General features: G+C 38.6%; 1 protein-coding gene across 5 annotated transcripts in view; it reads right to left on the bottom strand.

Moving 5' to 3' along the window:
- LOC120559547 (microphthalmia-associated transcription factor-like) overlaps positions 1 to 19251 on the bottom strand; it is a 40811-nt gene extending 21560 nt beyond the window's left edge. The window contains exon 1 of one of the 5 annotated variants that reach the window (XM_039801319.1): positions 19212 to 19251. In XM_039801319.1, coding sequence (XP_039657253.1) covers positions 19212 to 19234 — 23 coding nt within the window. In that variant the 5' untranslated portion in view covers positions 19235 to 19251. Of the gene's footprint in view, positions 1 to 221; positions 387 to 3963; positions 4189 to 18076; positions 18312 to 19211 lie in introns of those variants that run through there. The other 4 variants (XM_039801315.1, XM_039801316.1, XM_039801318.1 and 1 more) reach the window with 4 other exon arrangements.
- Between the last annotated feature and the right edge of the window lie 3195 nt (positions 19252 to 22446).

The following is a 22446-nucleotide window of genomic DNA, read 5'->3' as shown; positions in this document are numbered from 1 at the left end:
CGGCTACTCCCCAGACAGAGCCCTGCGGTCCTAAAATAGAGAGACTCTGCTGAAGCAGAAGTTGTCGGGATGAAGCCTTCATCGAGTGAGTGATCCTTTTGACAAAACTCAGTAAAACGTCTGGCCAATCCAGCTGTGCAGTAATCGCACTAATTAGCCAGTGGAGTCAAACCCAGCTTTGGTCTACAGCGTATTCAGTGGGCATTGAGCCCTCAACATACCATAATTCTCCCCCAAGTACTGGATATAATCTCATTGTCTGATACCACACCCACTGAACCCTGCACAAGAACAAAAACATACAGTATAACATAAAACATTATCCACAGTCACAAGATTACACCCACTTTAACATAAACTGTCATTATTTCTGAAGACAATGCGGATGCAGTTAAACTGATTATTGATCCTGGATAAATCAATCAACAAGTAGATTTAATGAGTGAATTACAGTCGCTGAAAGTACTGCAGCAATTTGGGTCCCTCAAACTTTGTTAAACTTTGTACTTCGCCCAGTACGGAGAATCAAGTTTAGTGTTCATGCATAATTCTGTTGTCCGTGGGACTTTGGGCGATTGTGTTTCCTTTCACCCCCTAAATTTCAAGCTAAAGTCACTGGATCTAATGTTAAAACAGCTTCTGTTGTTCTTTCCCACTGCCAGAGCGGAATCTTTTTCTTCTTTCTTTCTATAATCTGCTTCACTCTGAGTGTTTGAATTTCAAGACAACAATCGTTCATTTCCTTTTCCTATTCGTTTTCCGTCGGAATGAACTGTGTGAAGTTCTATAAAAATCTAAAATCTTAAAATACAGATGGCATTACCATAAAAATATTTATATCAGCTTCAAGATCTTTACCATATTACAAAGTACAGTTTGCAGATACTTGTATTTACTTGAGTATTTCCATTCCATACTTTATACTTCTCCTCCACTACAATTCTGAGTCAAATAAAGTAGTTCTTACTGCACTACAGCTACTTTGCAGTTTCTGATTGCTAATACAAAATACAATCAAGTAACAAAAATGATGATATATTATTACAGCATAAAAAGTAGGTATACCCAGCAGTATATAAAGTAGGTTAAATAGCCCCGCCGTTACAAGCTGCAACATTAAAGTGAAGCTTACACATAAATGCATCAATAATTATATAAATCCAACAACATAATATGTATATATTACCCTGAAATAATGAGCACCTTTTTTTGGTACCTGAAATATATTTTGATGCCAGTAGTTATGTGGTGAGTAAAATATGTTTTATGAGGAAGGAAATGCATTCAACATGTTTGTTTGAGCTCAAGGATACACATAGCATAGCTTTTGCTTGTTTCCAATGAAACTCCACAGGGCATCTAAAGTAAGTAGTAGCCGCTGCTAACAACCTCCTCAGCCTGCATCTGTCCTCTGTTCGCATTTCAGGATGTTAACTTTTATCAAGGTGGAGAAAGGTGTAGTAGAAATTCAGGCTGTTCTCGACTAAAGACATTTTTAGTCGACCAACACTCATAAGATTTTGTCGCCTAATCCATTTGTTGATTTAATCGATGGACCTGTAAAACTGAGTTTCTCCACTTAAAGTCATGCAAAAGCACCATTTGAAATCTTGTGTTGACCAGAGATGTGCTCATACATTTCTTGAAAAGAAGTCATTCAGCATGAAAAAGCATAAAAAATAACTAAATATTTGTCAACTATGACCAAAATTATTAATTATTCGACTAATGGATTAATAGGGGGCAGCCCTACCTAAAATATAAAAATGCAATGTTTACACACCTCACTGACAGGCTTTGCTCCTCACTTTTACAGTTTGAGTTTTAATAGTTTTGGCAAATGACTGATTAAAGCTTCTTCACACCCTTACAGGCAATGTGAGCGAAAACACCGTCTTCTAAAGGCGTAACAGTGCTTCCATGTGCAAACGAGAATACTCCAGTTTCTTTTGACATTTTCTATTACAATTTTTTAGCTATGGCTTTTAAAATCAGACAATACTGATTTCCAAACTGCTTAACAAAATTACAAATACTGTATATATTAACATAGGCTACAGAATCCGTTTTATCTAATGCATTTAAATTAAAGTTAAGTACACAAATCCAAGAAAGCATTTTTACTAGCTCCACCTTGTCCCGTACAAAATGTTATACACATTTCCCTTCACCTTGACTTTATAATAATAATAATAACATCATTTTAAATAATGAAGAAGAAAATTTAAAGGGAGTGGATTACAGTGTTGTTAGCCCTTGGGAGGTATACATCTTGATATTAGCCCAACAGACTCTAGATCTTTAAGGCAAACATTACTTACTGTATACTGTGATGTCAAATTATAGCAGCAGTCATAAGGCACAGCTGTGTCAGTATGGTTTTGAGCTAAATGCTAACATCAGCATTCTCACAATGACAATGATAACATGCTTAGAAGTTATAATGTTTACATATTCATCATTTGTATGTATGTACTGAGCAGGACATTTTATAGGTAAAATCTTACTTTGGCTCTTCTGAAACCTATGGATGACGTCATGGAAACTATGTCTACGTTTCATACAGTCTTTGGTTATAATGTCTACTGTCTGTTATAATATAAACTTGTCAGCGCTCTCTGGTGGACAACATATGTAATTGTTTCTAAATTACTTTAATCTGTTTCTTTCTGTACTGGAAATTCTTGCTACCTATCAGCCGGCATGTACATCAATATCAATATATCTGTGATGAGATAATAGCGGCCAATAAAATCAGCCAGGTTGATGTATCGGTCAGGCTGTACTTGACATCAATTAAATATAACTGTTACAATATCAACCCCATCAACGGTCTGAAGAGTTTAACTACACTTGAATGATTACAGGAAGTTAATCCCAACATGTTTCCAAATAGAGGATAGAGGTTTAAAGCAGAGATCTATTGAGAGTTGTAGCACCTCATGATTTTTTTTAATACATTCCTGATTTTCAGATTGACGTGTGGGCGTTTGTGTGCATGAATGACCAGAAGCCTCTCTACAAAGCAAAGCTCCACTTCTCTCTCTCTCTCTCTCTCTCTCTCTCTCTCTCTCTCTCTCTCTCTCTCTCTCTGTTTCTTCCTTTCGACTGTTTGGTGGCTTTTTGCCAAACAGACCACTGGCACACATAGAAAGCTCTTTTGTCCTTTTTAACTTTTTCACTCGTGTGTGTGTGTGTGTGCACACACCTCCTCTCATGTTTGTGTGTATCTCAAAGGGAAAAAAAACAATGGCTGTACAGTGCTGAAGAGCCCCACCCACCCAACTCATGATTCCTCTGATTCTGCTCACTACGCTACTCCATCATACTCCATTATTAGCCAAACAATCAGAGCTGAGTCCTTTGATGCAGGTTTTAATGACAGACAGAAAACGGAAATTAAGAAGCTTTGCATCCAGAGACAAGGGAAGGTAAGAGACAATGTTCAGTGCAGCGACAGAGATCTGATCAGAGTCGAAACACTGAGCTGTTGAAGGAAAAATAATGTGCAGATAAGAACAGACACACCGCACCACTAATACTACTGCTGGTAATAGACTGACGCTAATAGCTCTGACTAATGGACAATAATGGTATAACAACAACCTCATCTAAAAGCTATTTTACTCTTACGAACAACTCTTTATGTGAGTATCTATTCAAAATGGGGAGTGTTATTCATCAAAGTGACACAAAATCTTTATAGGTGCTCACTTCTTAATTAAAAATCAATAACCAATTGCAATCAGGTCTATGCTTGTTTGACTAAATAACTAATTATGATGTTGATTATTAACCAGAACCAGTTTAAGCCAAAACTATTTAACACAAGTAAAAATCTGCTGAAGCTATGATTGTTTACTTCCCACACATGTGCACACTGTCCTTCATGTGTACATATAGTGTTGTACACACACCAATAAACTCCAAAATCATGCCAGCATGCGGAGGCACCATACTCACAAACAGTCAAATGAGCAGGGTCTGTACACTTGCACTCCTATGGCCTCCATATTTGTTTGTTTTTGTCCTGAAGGTGCACCACCCGCCCTTGGAGAGCAATGAAAGTCATGCTGGTGGTGCAGCGCTGAAAGTGTGTCAGAGGGGGGAGGCTCCGGGACCCGGGCTGGAATCTCCAATCGCCACACAGAGTGCCAGGCCTAGCCCCGTCCAATGCAACAGCAGGGCAGGGCAAGCACCCATCCCACACTGCCCATCAACACACTGTTTTAAAACACCACAGACACTGTTTCACTGGGAGACGTGTGTCGTCACTGTTCAGTGGACAGGCCGGCCTGCAACTGACTTTTAGTCACTGCATGTATCTCCAAAATGTTCAACATTACATGACGTAAAAACAGTGCTGTTGTCATCTTTGTGACTATGCATTTCTCAGATAATCGAATTAAATTAAAATAGTTTAAAATCCAGCTCCTCTCAGAAATGGCTTTGGCTGGGCGCCCGGATAGCTCAGTTTGTAGAGCGGTTGCTCATATATAGAGGTTAACACGTCCGGTATACTCGCTGCAGCCGATGTGTCGTGCGCAAATGTGACGTCATGGGAGCGCCGTGACTGTTTATACTTGCGCGTGGTGGTTGGTTGAGACACTAGTTGCAGTCTTCTCCTGAACAGAGGTGGCGCTAATGAGGAAAGGCTACCGACTTCGCTATTTCTACGGACTAGAAGAAGAAGAAAAAGGTAAACAATGGAAGAACTGCCAGCAGCATTGACGTCAATGTTTCGATTTGATTCGATGACCTACTTGGTCGGATCAAGCCTGTCATTCGCTATAAAAGAACTCATCTTAACCCAGTAAGTTTACAAGACAGACTTGCAGTCACTCTGAGAGTCCTGGCATCCGGTTGTCCTCGAACTCGTCCATGCTTCCTGTTTCCGCTTTGTCGCGCACTTAAAATCCTGGCTAGTCCAAACTAGTTTATAGCCAAGTCCAGTATGCAACTTACACGTGCATAGGCGCGGGAAGTAGGGGTGCTGGGGGTGCGGCAGCACCCCTTGTTGGCGGCAGCACCCCTTGTTGGCAAACTGCGATCAAGCCCGTATTACCCAATGGGCATTAATCATTATGGTGATAATTATCCAATCAGAATAAAATAAAAGTTGTTTAATGTAATGATTGGGAGAAGGCCGCATGCACTGTGTAGATTGGCTAATGATAAAGGTGGGTGGGCATAGAGCAGGTTGTTTACATCGCACTGAATCAAGATCAGTTTTCTAAGAACGAGTTGAGATTGAAAGAGTGGAATTAATTTGTAACTGATCCCCGGTCAGATTGGGTTGTATCAGCGAGTGAAAGTGTGGAAAAGGGAGAGAAAGAAGCGGCTGGTATAAAAAATGTACCGCGAATAAATAGCTTTAAATAGCGGAGACATTTATTGCGTTGCCTGTAAAGTTCTACCAACACACAGCAGCGCATCTGTAGTAGGGTTTAGCGAGCTGCTAGAGCTGGACTTTGAGGATTTGATCTGCGACTTTGCAAAGAAAAAGACAAGAAATTAGAACTTCTAAAGGTAAGAGCTATTATGCTATCTGTAAATTGAGTAGGTTAATATAATCTGTTGTGACCGTGTGACCAGATAATGTACATATTTAGTTTAGTTTATTGAAAAGCCATGCATATCAGACGTATTGCATCATAATTTTGTGATGCTGCTATAGGCCTGTGTGAGACTTAGTTGTCAGTGCAGTATATGTTGGCTTTTGCAGTTTGTGAAGTGCCAGCTGACTAAGTGACTGTTATTTTGCAACCTGCACTCAGCTGTGTTGTGTGATGGCATTGTTGTATCTTCAGTCAATCACGTTTCAGAATTACTATTGTGCTTTCTGCTTGGGTGATTTTTAGTGAATACTATATCGCCATAGTCTTGAGCCATACAATGCTTTGGTATGATTTAATTAATTGTAACACTGTCTTGTGATGTGTGAGTCAGATGGCAGTACTTGGTTTATTGAACTGGAAAGGCATACTTGACGCCTGCTCAGCTGGACTAGTCATTCATCTTTTTATTATTTTTTATTCGATAGTGACAGTGGATAGACAGGAACGGGAGAGAGAGAGGGAATGACACGCAGCAAAGGGGCCGCAGGTCGGATTTAAACCTGGCCGGCCAAAGGAATCTTTTGACCAGTAGTGATTGGCATGTGATTTAGTGCCTATATATTTCGCTGTGCAGTATATAGCAGTATGTAGCCTACTTCATGGAGGGGGTGGTGGGGTGGGGAGGCAGAGGTAGAGTTGTTCCGCACCCACCGGCCAGCACCCCGCACCCCCTGCTGGAAATGACTTCCCGCGCCTCTGTACACGTGTTATGTGAAACCTACAGTGCCCATACACTTCAGTGAAGTACTAGACATCTTGTGTCCAGGAGAGCTGCAACAATTAGTCGATTAATCGATTAGAAAATCAACAGAAAATCAATCTGCAAATATTGTGATAATTGATTAACTCATTTTTTTTAGCAAAAAAGAAAAAGCCAAACATTTGCTTGTTCCAGCTTCTCAAATGTGAGGATTGAGCATGAGTAACACAGGAACTACAGTATATACAATCACACACATGCTTACTTTTAAGGGCTGGACACACTGAACCAGACGGCCGACCCTCAGCAGAAAAGGCAGTTGGACTAATCAGTCTCCCCGAGTTGGTCAAAAAAGTGCCTCGGAACACACCAAGGCGACGAGATGTAATACGTCTCCATAACAGCAGGCGGCGCTAATCTGTATTGTTGCCGAAAAATGAAAATCGGCAGCTGATTGGACGAATGCGTCACGTGGGTCTGGTTTCTCCGGAAATTCAAAGACAGACTGTCATGGCGGCTTGTTCAGAATACGATCTCATATTGTACTAAAATAGTTTACCGAAACGTTTTTCTGAAAACATTTTAAGCGAGAAATAGGCCATGCAGTTGCTGAATCTGTCTTCATTTCAGATCGACAAAGTTCAGTTTAAAAGATTTTCGTCAGATTTTGAGAGACTCTAGTCACGCTCATTCTGCTCCCCGTTTCCGGGTTAGCATTCTATCAATCACATGGGTCATTTGAGTCCGACTGACGGCAGTGCCCGCCCCGCCAATTATACATGTCAAATCGGCCAAAATGAAGGCCGATGGCCCCTCGGACGGACGACGGCACGGAACACACCAAACAGACTTGAGTCACTGACCTCGCCAGACTGTCCAACGGCCGATTATCGGCTTGGTGTGTCTTGGGCTTTAGCATAATACATGGAGATATCAAACAAAGTATGCAAAGTATTATATATATATATATATATATAAATATACCAGTATTAAATTAACTTGAACACACTGTGTTCACACTGTCTTTGATTCAAATATCTTCAAATTAAGTTGACAATCGTTCCCCAAATTACATAAGAAACAACCACTGAAATCCAGACATAAAACATAATTCAAGTTCTTAACCATTCTCCTACCAGGGGCTGCTCTTGAACTTCATCTGACATGTAATTCTGTAATTGCATATAGTGCAAATAAAGTGTGAATACACAATGACGTAGGAAAATCACATAGCTATAAAGGGAGTGCAGTGCAAGAACATTGTGAAAGGACAAACTAGCGAGATCTCATGTTAGACTGTAGCCAAAAAAAAAACTCCCGCAACAAGCTGCTTGTGATGATCCCGTCTCCTTTTGTTTGTCCCTACCAGACTGCAGGTGCCTCACAGAGTAGATCAGGCCCTTCTGGCAGACTGCACAACCTCCCAGCTGGAACACAGCTCAGTGATTATGACCCTACATGACAGTACATTGATCCACCCGCACTCCCCTGCTGATCACAACACCCCAGCGTTCTGCAGCTGGCATCACCCCCCAGGAGATGGTTTCTAGCAAGCAAATCGGTGATAATAGGAAGCATCTGTATGCAAGTGTTAAGTCTAGATCATCCATTATGTTGGCTTTCCAACCAGGGGGAGGTAAGAGAGAGAGGCAGCGAGAAGAAAACAATTGTACAAACAACTATGACAAGGGAAATAGTTAGCGTAAACTACTCCGTATTGACATAAGTAAGACTAGTTAAATACACAGTGTCTGCATAATACTATATGGTCATAAAAAAACAGTCAAAATGAACATCAAACAAAACCATCACAGCATATTGTCGAAATATAAAACATGTGCAGCCTGCATTTGACAGGCCAAACCAATAATAAACCTTGTATCTAGAACCAAGACACTTTATCGATTAATCAATTAGTTGACTGACAGAAAATGAATTGGCAAATATTTTAAATAAAACTAATTTATTAGTCATTTTCAAGCAAACATGCCAAACATTTGTCTGAAAACAAAATGTGTGATAGTAAATTGAGTATATTTAGGTTTTTGAACGTTTTTGGGACAAAACAAGACATTTGGCAGATGTCCCCCTTAGGCTTTGGGAAATGGTAATGGACTTTTTTCTTTACAAAATGTCCAACATTTTAAACAATTATTTGAGAAAATAATCTGTAGACTATTCAAAAATGAAATAATGATATTGTAAATTGCAGCCATGCATATTTGCACAACACACTCTTATAGTGCATTGTACTGTGCAGTACATATGATATCAAACACATATGAACATATCTATATTTAGGTGTATTAACCAAAAGGGTTTATTAGGAACTCAATATCTATCAGACAGACACTTTTATATCTGTATGCAGTGTAAAGGATATACAGTATCTGTAGATACACAGATATGCAATTGAGAGATTCACAATGAACACTGGTTAACCCATCTAAATGTGTGTGGCTTTCTGTTTGATATCATATGTACTATGCAGTATATCGCACTACACAAAAGTGTGTGATTCAAGTATGGCAGCAGTAAAGGATTACTTTTATAACTGTTTAATCTGCCAAATAAATTCTTGAATAATAGTATAAAATTTCAGAAAACCAAAACCAACCAAAGGGGACATCTTTAAATGTCTTGTTTCCTCCCAAAAAGGGTCACAACATTGAAATACTTAAATATAGATATGTCCAACAGCATAAATTCAATTTGAGAAATTGTTAATTCCTCCTAGGGAAGCTAAACCTGCCCCTCTGGTAAACCAGCCAATTATCATCCAAGTCTAAAGTGACTAACAATGCTGCTTGTCCATAAACCTATAATTGGTAATTACCACTGCCAAGGAGGTTATGTTTTGGGCTCTTGTTTCTCTGTTTGTTGGTTTGTCTGTCAGCAGGATTACAGAAAAACTACTGGCCCGATTTTCAAGATTTTGGAAAAGGTATGATTTCTGTTTATTTGTTTGTTTTGTTTTCCTCGAGAGCGCAGAGGGTGGGGGATGGGAGAGGGTTTTTGTTCTTGTTCAATTGTATTTGTTTGTTCTATATGTTGTAAAAAAAAAAGTTATACATATATATATTTAAAAAAAAAAAAGAATATTGTTGGAAGGGTGTAGCATTGCCCAAGCAAGAACCCATTACATTTTGGAGTGGATCCCAATCACAAGATTTGGAATATCCTAATATTGTAATATGGCATAAGTGTTGTCTTTTTCTGGTTTTACAAGCTGCATTACAGTAAAGTGATGCAATGTTCTTACCAGACTGTTCTAACTTAAACCACGTAGTCATTTCATCCGCATTACTGATGATTATTTATCACAAATCTCAGTGTAAATAATTTGTGAACGCATCAAATGTCAACCCTACAATATCGTCACAATATCGACATCAAAGTATTTAGTCAAAAATATTGTGATATATAATTTTCTCTATGTCGCCCAGCTCTAATAGGTACCAATTCTAAATGGTCTAAACACTATTTCCTTTCAAATTAACAACACTGCTAGAGAGATTCATAGCTTCAGACGCAAGAGCTATAACAAAACGGGGCGAGCTGATAGTGCATCCAAAGAGACTAGTGCAGTGCCCGTTTGGAGTGTGTGTCTGTTTGGAAGGGGCCGAATCCTTGGTTCCCAGTATTTATTTTTCATAACTTTATCTAACTATACGCGTGTGTTACACCTTTTCTGTTTCGGGCTCCCAGGCCGTGGACGAGAAGCAGAAACAGATGAAGCCACCGTGTCGTTGTATTGTTCACTGTTAACTCACTTTACATACTGGGCGTTCGTTCATCTAACATGTGTTTGTGTACAATTCATTTCGTCATTTGCATGTAGGCAAGCAATCAGTTTTAGTGGATGGCCACTGTTTGGCACGACACCGGTAGCCGGTGAACCGCAATCAGTGAGCCTTCTAGGGATGTAGCAACTCCCCGCCCCCGCTGCTGTACTGCGCGTGTGGGAGACTCACAGAGATTCCTCGATTTATAGTTAGATAATCAGGTTCTTTCCAGGAAGTTCCAGGACCAGTATGGTAACTTGAACTTGCCGGGTCTTATTTCTGTAATTACATTCTGTGACCTTCATAATTCCCATTTCAACAGGACGGCCTGCTCCGACCTCCTCCCTCTGTGCATCAACATGAAGAAAACACAGCATCCAATGACAGTCAGGGGGAGGATTTCATACACTTTCCTTTGGCAGGTGAAGTGAGTCCATAAGGTTTTCAGGTTCATGAAAATAAGGACGTTGTACAAACACAAAAAAACGTAATCCTGAAACTCTTAAGAGGCTGATTTGTCCTTGATTTTTCTAGAATGCGACAATAACAGATAACCAACACATTCTCACATTGTAAAGGAACCCATTCATTGCTGCAAAAACATGACTCACAGCAACGCACACAATTACCATGAAAAATAAATTTAACTGTGTAATTTTTCCTGACCTGCATGCGAAATTTACCAAAGTGCATCTGAAAGGGTTTTATAGAAATATGAATTGTGACCATCTCAAGGGTGAGGGGAAAAGTATATACCTTCACATGCCGGGGGAGGGGGGATGCTTGGGATTTCCCCCTTTCTGGTTTACATATGCCCAGTGGGGACAAAATGTATCCCCCCTTCAAAGTGATCAATGCTACTTCACCAATTGACCATATATATATATATATATATATATATATATATATATATATACCTAAAATAGAAATATTTTAATCTATGTAAAGCACTGTAATGTGAACCGTCTATAGTGAGATAGAACAATAAAATCCGAGCTCCGGGACGCCGGCTACCAGCGGCAGTTGTTTAGCCGCCAGTAGGTGACTGTGAGTCGGCTACAGGCACCGCCAGATGACGGTCCTTTCAGGGGCTGTGGTAGTGGAGTTTAGCCAGAAAAAGTTAGCATCATGTGGAAATGACTAGTTAAGTTTAGGAACTTATTCCTGAGGAACAAACGAGCGTTTCCTGGGTTTAAGTTTTCACCGCTAAGTGAACTCGGCTCTCCAGCTTGAAAGCGCTATGTTTTCCATTGAAGTGCATATTTAAGTGTTTGGCATGCCTGGCCGAGTGGCACTATATTCAGGGTATTGCAAGGGGGATTTAATTCTTGCATGTTTTTTAATTTTTTTTGTGCATGATCAAAAAAACATTGCCCCCTCTGCTTTTTTCACAAATCGCACCCTGTACATTCAGGTTGTTTAATACTAAAAGCCCTTGCAAAGTTAAACTTCTGGGGTACTCTATCCTTTATCCACGCATGCTTTTACTTGTTTGCCATGTATAGTTTCCTATAGCTAATACTGGGGCATGTGCACCATTTTGCTACGGTTTCCGGCATGTTTCCTCAGAACTGTGTCGAATGGTGTTTGAGATGTTTTCTCTCGTTTGGTGGGCGAGCTTAGTGGCTGTGTCACAGGTGATACTCAATCAGCAGACATGTGTATGTAAACTCGTGGAAAAGAAACGGCAGGGTGTTCAACGCATCCCCAGTTCAGTTTAAATAAACGTGTTGTTACGTGTTGTCGGGGCTGAACGTAGCCCTGGTGAGGTGATCTGTTGCTAAAGGATCACAGGTGTAATGGGGTGTGGCCTAGGCAACACATAGAAGAGAATTGTTTGGTGTGGGGAGAAGGAAAATGTTTTTGGAGGTTAACAAAAGAGTTATGAAAGATCCTGGCTGCCTACAAGGATGAATGGAAAATACATTTAGCTCTTTTTTATGTTGGTACCTCATCCACGTGAAGAAAAAAATAATTCTGTGAAACGTTAACAATTAAGCAGTGGATTTGAGATCAGCTCTAGGCCGAAATACTAGTTCCCAGTTCTACGGCTGGTGATATTGATCACTATTGTTATTTTGCACTGCATTGCTGCTCCTGATTTATGTTTTTGCACTTTGAAGAACATACTCCATTTGTGTTGTTTGGACATTTCGGTTGGACTTTGCGGGTTTTATAACAACCTTTTTAAGCTGGGCTATCATTGTGAACATACCTGGGGGGGTAACTAGGCTAGGCTTACAATTTAAGCTGATTGTTATAGAGTTTTTGACTAACGTCTTTATTTTTCAAATGCTGAACAGTGGAGGATGTGCAAGCTCTCTTTTCACGCAGAAAGCAACGGTCAATGTACTCATATAATCACCATATTTTAGAACTGAAAGAATAAGCCAATCCAACATCTAAGTAATTTTCAAGCAAAAATTACAAAATCTTAACTGGTCTCAACGTAAGGATTTGCTCCTTCTCCTTTGTCATATGTGAAAGTAAGTCTTTGAGGTTCTGAGAGGTTCTTGAGAAAGCATTATTCAGATCAGACTCACTGATTTAAATAATAGTTAAGTTACCTACAATATTTTGCATCAGGCAGGATGTGTAGGAAGTGGTGTTTTATACTGTTGTTGCAGTCCCTACTGGTCACCAACAGAGGCTGACAAAGATCACATATTGCTATTATTAATACTCATAAAGCAAAGCAAAAGAAATCCGAAGTATTTGAAGATTTTCCAAGTGTAAGGCAGACATGTGCTTGAGAAAGCCACAGAAGAGATTGAGACACAGTCAAGCGTTCATGCCTGCAGAACAAGTCGGTCGAAACAACTTTTACACCAGCCACAACACCTGTCTGTGTCATTAAGCTCGCCGGTCCGTCTTAGATCACGGCATGGACGAAACCCTTCACCCTCAGGCATCATGTCTGGTATTCCCTACAGGAACAGGCTGTTACCAACACCAACTTGCATAACCCTCACACTCTGACTCAGCTTTCTGTCACAGGTTGATCTAAATGTAGCCTAATTCTATTCTATTCCCAATTTCAGCAAAAAAAATCTTGACACAAGTTTATAGCCAATCTGCAACCTACTGCAAAGGTACAATAACCATGTATTTGATATTGCAATATGTTCAGTATTTTAAAGTGATGAATCTGATGCCAAGCCATATTGAAATAAGAGTATTTAACTTCCATACTTTCTAAATACAGACCGACTTGCATCTGTAGCAACCTGTCAAGTATTGAAAGTTGTCATTGAATGTTTGATCACATTATCAGTCTTCTTTGTCTATTCTTTCAAATATCTCCTGATGTAAATACAAATCTTGAAATCTCTGAATATTTTTTAGGCAGAGCTCATGCACGAATACAGCATTAAACTTCAATAGTCTGGCTTGTATGAAATAAAACAAAAATTTATTGTAGAAAGTTAACATTCAGCATTCAGTCTATTCTTAATGCTGATGCAAAAAACGTCATCTGTTCAATGCCTAAGATCATATCTGGATTGATATGAAACTATATCCAGCTTCTGTCACAATTTGCCCCATGCATTAGAAAGCATAAGACTTTCAGCTTCATCTGACTTTGCATGCCAAGTAAGTCTTCAAATAACAATCCCCCAACTCTGAGTTTTAGATATAACACATACACAGCTAAATTTATTCAGCTTATTTACACTGCATAGAAGACTAGTTTCACCAGCTGTCTCACGTCTATGTTTGGCACAAAAAGTCTGGCACATCGTCTGCAGCAGTCTGAGCGCTCAGTCAAGCTGACAAGGAGATAGCAAGGAAACGAATATATATTCGAAAAAGACAATTTCTCACACTTCATATTTTAAATTTAGAAACAGTCATGACAATACATCATACACCTCAATAATCAATCAAACTAATTATATCCATTTTGCGCAACAAGTCTCATAACGCAGTCACCATGACTATTATTATGCTGGATCATCCTCATGTGATGGGAAGAGGAAGTAGGATACCTTCAATCGAAACAACTTTTCAGACAACTTCACATATTCCAAAGGAAATGGCGTGACATGAAATAAACTGTGGTTATTCACTTATACTGAGACTGCCACTGCTGCTCTACCAGCAACAACACAACACAGCTCAGATTCAGCCCTTGTATGTGTAACAGTATAATGACATTTCACTAATGAAGAAATTAGTTTAAAAAATGCAGAACTGGGTTAAAGGTTAGGGTTGTGCATGATGACAGTTATTTTTCTCTCCAAACTGGTGTTTTGGCTGAATTAAGAGAAAAGGAGATAAACTCCAATGTCCAGAGGGGGAAAGAAATAACAGGAGTCTACCAAACGTCTGCAATAAGAGCTCTGTCTAAACACAGTGGTGTACTGTCCTCTGTATGTCTCACCCTGACAATGAAGCCATGTATTACTACCGCCGAACAACATAACGGAGATGTGTAGACACAAAATACAAATAATGAGACACCCATTCTGTTAATAGATGTATTGTCGACGTCATCATCATCATCATCATCATCATCATCATCATCATAGGGGCAAAGTGGTAAGTTTCACAACTTCCCAGTTGGATCACAGCTAAAAAAAAGTGTTGCATAATGTATTCAAAATCACACAAAAAAGGGAGTCATATTTTTTGTCATAACTAAAAATAAACCTGGTTTTGTTTGTTTTGTTAGCCAATAACTCAAAATATCCTGTTATACATCTATATTAAGCACACCTTTTTTTTAAACTGAAGTCAAAATGCTTCCATTAAATGATGACATTATTGCAGGTCTCTGTCAGAAGAGCACTGAATGAGTTCATATTCTTTTCCTTAAAGGAATAGTTTGACATTTTTGGAAATACTACTTCCCGAGAGTTAGATAAAAAGATTGATACCACTCATGTCTGTCCATTCAATATGAAGCTCCAGCTGGTTAGCTGAGCTTAGTATAAATACTGGAAACAGAGGGAAACAGCTAGCCTCCTTCTGACACCTCCTAAAGCTAATTCATTACCATATTAGATCTTGTTTGTTTAATTCGTACAAAAACGGAAGTGTAAAAATTACAAGTGGTAGTTTTTATTAGAGACTTGTCATCACTGTGAGGTGCTGGAAGGCTGATTTTGTTACCTTTTGTACATAGCCATGCTAGCTGTTTCCCAGTTTCCAGTCTTTATGCTAAGCTAAGCTAATTGTCTCCTAGATCCAGATTCAACAGACAGACACAGGACTGGTATCAATCTTCTTGTCTAACTCTCTGGAAGAAAGCAAATAAGCGTATTATCCAAAACGTCAAACTGTTCCTTCAATCAATTCCTAAGATCCACGGACAGATTGTTAGTTGTTTGACTGCATAAATAGCCTCTGAATATGACATCAAACAGACACATCAGACTTACTTTGTAGTACTTCCAGAAAAAGGATGAAAGGTCAAATCAGACCACATAGACCTGACTCAGCTCAATGTTGACTGTTTGGAGAGGCCTGAAAATAGCTTTCTGATGTGTTTGTGTTCATGTCCTGAGAGACTATAGGAGCTATTAATGTTTGCAAAATTTTTTCTATGAACGTGGTTTATTTTGTCAGGATTTAGATCACTTTCTCCAAAGATAACATGCAGAATTAATTTGTCAGCTCTTGATTTAAATACACAAGCACTGTAGTCGAAGTAGTTTATTGAACTTGACGTTTAAATTCATTTCAATGACAAATATTTAAATATATTTAAAACTCATTATATTAAATTAAACAACTAACATCTTAAATTGTGTGTGTGTGTGTGTGTGTGTGAACAGTATGTGTGTTTGTGTGTGAGAAAGAGGTAGATGCGTAAAAGAGAGAGGAAGAAGCAAGTCTGTTTAGGGTTGTCCTTTAACATATTTACAGTTAAAGAGCTCATATTATGCTTTTTGGGATGTCATAGGTTTACAAAGTGAAAAAGCCCAAAATCCACCCCAAAGGTCCACCCTTACCTAGCTACTGCACATGTGCGACTCCCAACAAAGATGGAACAGAAGTGTGATGCCTCACTCTTTTTAATATTTAAGTAACATTTTATACTTAAATTAAATAATCCTTAAATGTTTTAGGTGTTACAAAGCTGCTGTTCTTGTACCACATTAGGGGGCACATTTCAACTGCCTCATTCTATTTTATTAACTTGTTAAGAAATTATTGTAACTGATATCTACTTTGAAACACTCGTACCTTGTTACACAATGAGTAAACACAGTTACAATGATACAGCGAAGGAATGATATTGAAATTTTAATTTAAGGCTAAAACTGTTTTTAAAACAATAAGGCCTTGCACTATAATGATTTAGCCTAGCCTAGCCTAGCTAAATAAGCTATCTTAATAAAGTTGTGGATAAATTACCTATACTTTTAAAAAATACAAACAATAAACACATACAAATAGTTCTAAATAGTAACTAAGTTTATATAACCATTTGAACCAGTAACGTAACTAGTTATATTTGAAAAGATTGGCCAAAAATTGAGAGGCTTGTGATAGGAGTCAAATGGTGTAACCGGTTACACCATTTGACATTTCAATGTAAAATCAAATTTGTCAGGCATTATAATGGACACATATATCAGCATATGGCCTTGGTGTAAATAATCAAACAACATTTTTACACTAAATACTAATTTTTATTCAAAAGAATGTTTTTCAATGTTTTACCAGATTCATACCATTTGACATGTTAACCAAAGAACTGAACTTAACCTAAAAATGTCTTATTAACTTATATTTATCAGAGAGTTATTAACCTTGTGATGCAGGAGTTATGCTGATCAGGGGTCATTTTCTCTGATGTAATTTCCTGTCATGTGGTTCATTCTTGCTGATTTAAAAAAAATGGCAACTTAAATGCTGGTTACACCACGTGACATTTCAGGAAGCTAGCATGACTGACAGTATTCCCTTAATTATTAAAATAAATATAAGCATAATTTTAAAATATATTGTAAATATGCATAATAACCTTTAATTTAGGTTAATGCCCAAGTAGTTTATGGGATCTTTTATTAAGAAATTTGCTCTTTTTAAGCAAGCTAAAACTTTTGGTACAAAGTTTTGACGGTTACACCACTTATACATTTTTGCCATTGTCCTCCAATTATTCTCTTAAAATTGATTAAAACCAAACTTAAAATGTGGCTTCTAAAAAAGTATGTACTGACGTAATTTGTTCGTCTGTTTTTTAAATTGAATGTACTTAAATTTAATTTAACCTCATAGAATCAAAAAAAATGGGCGTCACATCATTGGCCCGCCAACACTTTATTCAAAAGCAGATTTTGTGTCTTTACACTACTAATTAGAACCAGCTTTCAACTAGTGTAGGCCTATATCATCTGTAAACATTTTGCAGTGTATGACAAGCATCACCACAAGAAGCTTCTGTATCATTTTCACTGTAGATGGATTTTAGGCATTGGACCACAACGTACTGAACTAAAACAGGAACACAATATAATATTGACTAACACAATATAACACTGACTAATCAAACCAGTCATTGTTATCCTGCAGACTGCATTTTCCATGCACATTGTCACGCAGAGATATTCAGCCTATAAAATATGTTTAAGGAGAATCCAAACATATCACACATAACACATCAGCTTTAGCATCACATCAACCATCAAAAATGGCTGAGCAGCATCTCATCTAAATGACCTGTCTGCTCCTCTATAAGCTAATATTTGAAGTTGATGTTGACAAGACAACACCCAAGTGTTGCATAACTTGACGCCAGCAGGATAACCATAAGGAGACTGTATGGGAGGCAAGTTGGATCCAGTCCGGAGCTCAGCGCCCGGGACAAGCTTAAATGTCCTCAGTGGAGAAGCCTCCTGAAACATGCACGGACCCCACACAACAACTCCGAAAGTCCATCCAGTCTGCAGCCTAATTATCACCTAAACACCAAAACCGCTCCAGCATGGGAAATAACTGTCCACAGCTAAAGAACTGACCTGTTTTTCAAGGGTTGACTCTTCAATTCGTAATACGTTTTAGGTTCCTCTTTGAACTCCTCTCCAACCTCGAAGTCGGGAACTATTCCCGATTCAGACTGCATACTTGCAGATGTCAACTTTTGGAAACGTGAAACCCCTAAAAGAAACCCAAACGGACGATATTCTGTACCGCCGTACTTCGCTCAGTGCCAGCCGCTGTCAACGCAAGCCACCTCTGTCCACGACCCGGAGCTCTGTAGTCCCCCACAGCAGCTAGCATAGCGCTACTAACGCGCTGCACGCGACGAACGAAATACGAGTACCAGGATGCACCTCGGCTGTCAATGTCAGCATGGTTTTCATTGGCTACAACATCTGAGGAGGATTTTACACAGCCCTTGTTTGCTCGCGCAGTGAAACTTGAGTGCTACGTTTTTAATATCCTTCAATAAATGTTAATTAACGTGAACAGCCGAACATCGTTGCAGTTTATTTTTAGTAAATGCAAACACTGATTTTGAGTTACACGAAGGTTGATAATCTAGCTGCGACCTGCAGCAGTGAGTGTTATGGTTTTATTACCTTTTAGAGACATAATAACCTTACATAACACCTGACTGTACTACATCAATAAATATAGCCTATATCTTTAAAATATTATTAGACTGAAAACTTCTGAAAACAATCAGAATCAAGGTGACTTATTCTCCACACATTTCACAAAAATGGAGGTAAAGCAGTTATTGTTGCAGGAGAGGACAACATCAATAAATGGTCAATTATTATTATTATTATTATTATTATTATTATTATTATTATTATTATTATTATTATTATCATCATGATGTTCAAGGGATCAAACTCCCTGTATATGTAAAAACCCGCTACGCGCAAAGAGTATTCTCAGCCACATGGTTGTGTAAAGTTCAATCATAAAAATTGATTTTCTTTACAATATCTATCTGTTTTACTTAATCATCTGGCAGGTCGCTTCACCACTTCATCTACTTTGTGATTCAAAAAGACAAAAGTCCACTTTGGCACCAAAACGACACAAAGTCATGTAGCTATAGCCTAGGCTACATCTTGCATTTCTTCTCTCATCCTCTTAGCAGTTCAATCATACAGGTATTGCATCCAAATCAAAACAAACCTGGAGACTCTGTCGACCCTCATGTGTCACTCCGTTTCCTGTGCAGACAGACTGACCTGACTTTGCTGCTCGTCTCTTCATCGGCTCCTCACTCTTCTCCCTGCCCACAAGTTTGGTCCTCTCGGTGCTTTCCTATTTACCACATGGTGGCAGTATATAGCTAGAGACGCCAGTGTTGTAGGCCCACTGGGGGGGGGAACTTTCTATTACAAAATGGAAATCCAAGTTAAATATTTGCATTCGCCTTAGTCTGCTGAACTGGTTTGAGTCTGCATTTCTCTAATGCAAATATATCATGCAAATGTGCTTCTGCTGGAAAGCACAGACTTAAAAAATAAAGCCTTACATGGCATGGTGATAATTGAAGGCAGACATAACTTGAATAGGAGACAGAATTTGCCAGCATTTACAAAACGTTTTCTCAGAAATATGAAAATCAGAACATAGGAGAGACATGATGCCGGAACTGCAGGGCTTCACACTCAGTCAAAGAGGAGAGAAAGAGCCAGACACACAATAGACTAGACAACACATATTATTCTGGGTGTTGTTGTGGGGTGAATAGCGGCACTGATTACCCAGGGCCTCCAGCTGAGGGAGGCCCCCACAGTTTGAAGACTACAATACCCTTTGTAATTCCTCAAGTGGATGTAGTGTATAAATATTTGATATTCAGTTCAACATTTTCTGTCTTTGATGCATGATTTGGTTGAAACCTTTAAGAATATCCTGGCTCTCCTTTCAACCCCAATACAATGAGCTCTTTTGGCCCAGTGTTTGTGTTATTGTCTAACTGTTGGGTTATACCCAAAATAAAATATGGTTGCAACTGTTATGATCTACTCTAGCTCTTTGTTAAAACTTTTTGTTACAGATTGCAGTTTTGAATATCATGTGCACAATGTTTTATAAAACTAAACAATAAATCAGTTTTAAGGTAAAACCAGAGCTTGTTGTGTCAAACACCGGCAACAATGATAAAAAAAAAATACACACTTTTTGTTTACCCATGTGTACTGAAGTCAAGTTAACCCAGAATTGTATTGGTGCTATAATGACATAAATTTGATTAAATTACAGCATGAACAAACCTGTCCTATAGACATTTTCTGGACAGAGGGCTACTCCATTAAGACGTAAAATCAGGGCAAACCACAGAAATTCAACAGGTTACATAATGTGATAATTGATCAGTTCTCTTACAGTATGTGCAATAATGTCCAGCCTCCCCCTCTGCTTCCACATCCAGCATTCTGCCATTATACAGTAAGTGCATGAAGGCTGCACACAAATGCAGTGGTGGAGACGGACCGTGAATGTCCAGCGACATACTGGGCCTATTCCAAGAGATAACTGCACACATGGACGTAATTAGAAAGACTAATGCATCATTGTTTACACAGTGTTGTGCAGATTTAATAAGCAGTGGCAGCCAGTGCAAACACTGTTGGCTAATAATTAGACAGAGCATAGTCTCGCATTGCCAGACCTATCTCCACAGCGTTAGACAGAGCATGACCTGAAATGTGGGCCGACAATAACAGAGAAAGGTGTCAACAGACACTCTTTACCATTTTGCTTTCATGGGAGACAGCCGTCAACCAATCATCAGTGACTTGCAGCCGTTTGCCAAAGAGCACTTCCTGTATGTTGCAATCAGATCAAGACCCTGAAATATGAGCCAAAAGGGTCCAGGAGTTCCAGGACATTAGTAAAGTTTCACGTTGACTGTCGTCTACTGATCAGTTTGTCCTGGAAGGAACACTGACAAATGGTCGAGGAGCAGACTCAATGGCCAGTAAATAGATGATAAATTCATTACCATTACATAAAATGAATTGGTCCATACATACATGATATGAATACTGCAGTGTTGCACTTACTTCTTCCGTTTGGTTTTCTTGGGAAAGTTGAAATATATATATAAATAAAATACATTGTAATTACTTGTGCAAGCTAAAACGATAATGATGTTTGTGTATTGTTATAGAGGAAAGTTAAACCTGAAATTCCTATGTACTTCTTACAAATCTCAGTAGTAATAGCAACATTTCCAGACACATACAATTCTGGTGGGTATCATTGCCCAATGGAGGCTCCTTGTTGCTTTTTCAAAATGTTGATCCCGTGTGTTGCACCAAATGCATGCTCTTGGGGGAATTGTTGGTTCTTTGTAAATTTATAGTGTGGTCTAGACCTACTCTATCTGTACAGTGTCCTGAGATAACTTCTCTTGTGATTTGACACTATAAATAACATTGAATTGAATTGAATGTATCACACCGTGTTTGCTTTCCCATGTTTCCAGAACTTTATTTTTCCATTAATTGCAAGTGATTTTAGAATTACTACACTGGCAGCACTCTTAGTCAAAGTATTTATGTGACCACGGATTGTTATTTGTAGTTGTTGTTGTTCAGCTCCTTTAGTTTCTATTGTTGTTGCTGGTGTGGCTGCGTTTGCAAAAAGTATATGCCAAGCAACATTTCACTTTGTTTAAATAGTGGCTAAAAATGTATTGCATACACAAAAATATTGCATGAAAATACATACACATCTCCAATTGCATAGTAATCTTGCATACCGTTATGAAGATTTTACAATTTTGTTATTGTGAAAAATGATGAAGAATGATGATTAGTTACATACAAACTTGCAACATGTCATGAATGTTTGCAACAATATCCTGCAGATGGAAAATAATGTGCTATACAAATGAAAAGCAAGTGTGAAATATTGACATTCTGACATTAAACGTGTATTGTAAAATGTACAGTAAATGTTTACATTGCTGGATCTGGTAAGAGTTTTACATGCCAGTTATAGGATGTGTTTCCTGAATGTATTAAAAGTAGGCCTACAGCTAGCCATTGGTGATAGAATTAAATTCCTAATGAGAGTAACGAGGATAATGAGAAGATTTTTTGTAGGGAGGAGACTCACTGGACAGATGGTTTTGGGGGATCTTAATGAGATACTTAGTCATGTCAGAAATATACGAGCAAAGGGGGGAGGTGGGGGAAGCCTCGCTCTGCTGTAGACTGTACGGACATATAGTAGCAATACAGTTTCTAAATGTATCAGTTATTTTAATTGCAAAATGATATTTTTCAGTGTATTGATGATATTCTATCTCAACATTTATTTGTGTAACAGAATAACATGTTGTGTTTGGGGACTTTAACAAGGCAGCTGTGCTGGCTTCTTTTGAAAATTACCACCGCAGTAAATAGTA

This window comes from Perca fluviatilis, chromosome 5, assembly GCF_010015445.1.
Source record: "Perca fluviatilis chromosome 5, GENO_Pfluv_1.0, whole genome shotgun sequence".
Classification (NCBI taxonomy): domain Eukaryota; kingdom Metazoa; phylum Chordata; class Actinopteri; order Perciformes; family Percidae; genus Perca; species Perca fluviatilis.
The sequence above is the reverse complement of the archived record's forward strand: the minus strand, read 5'-3'. Positions and strand labels throughout refer to the sequence as shown.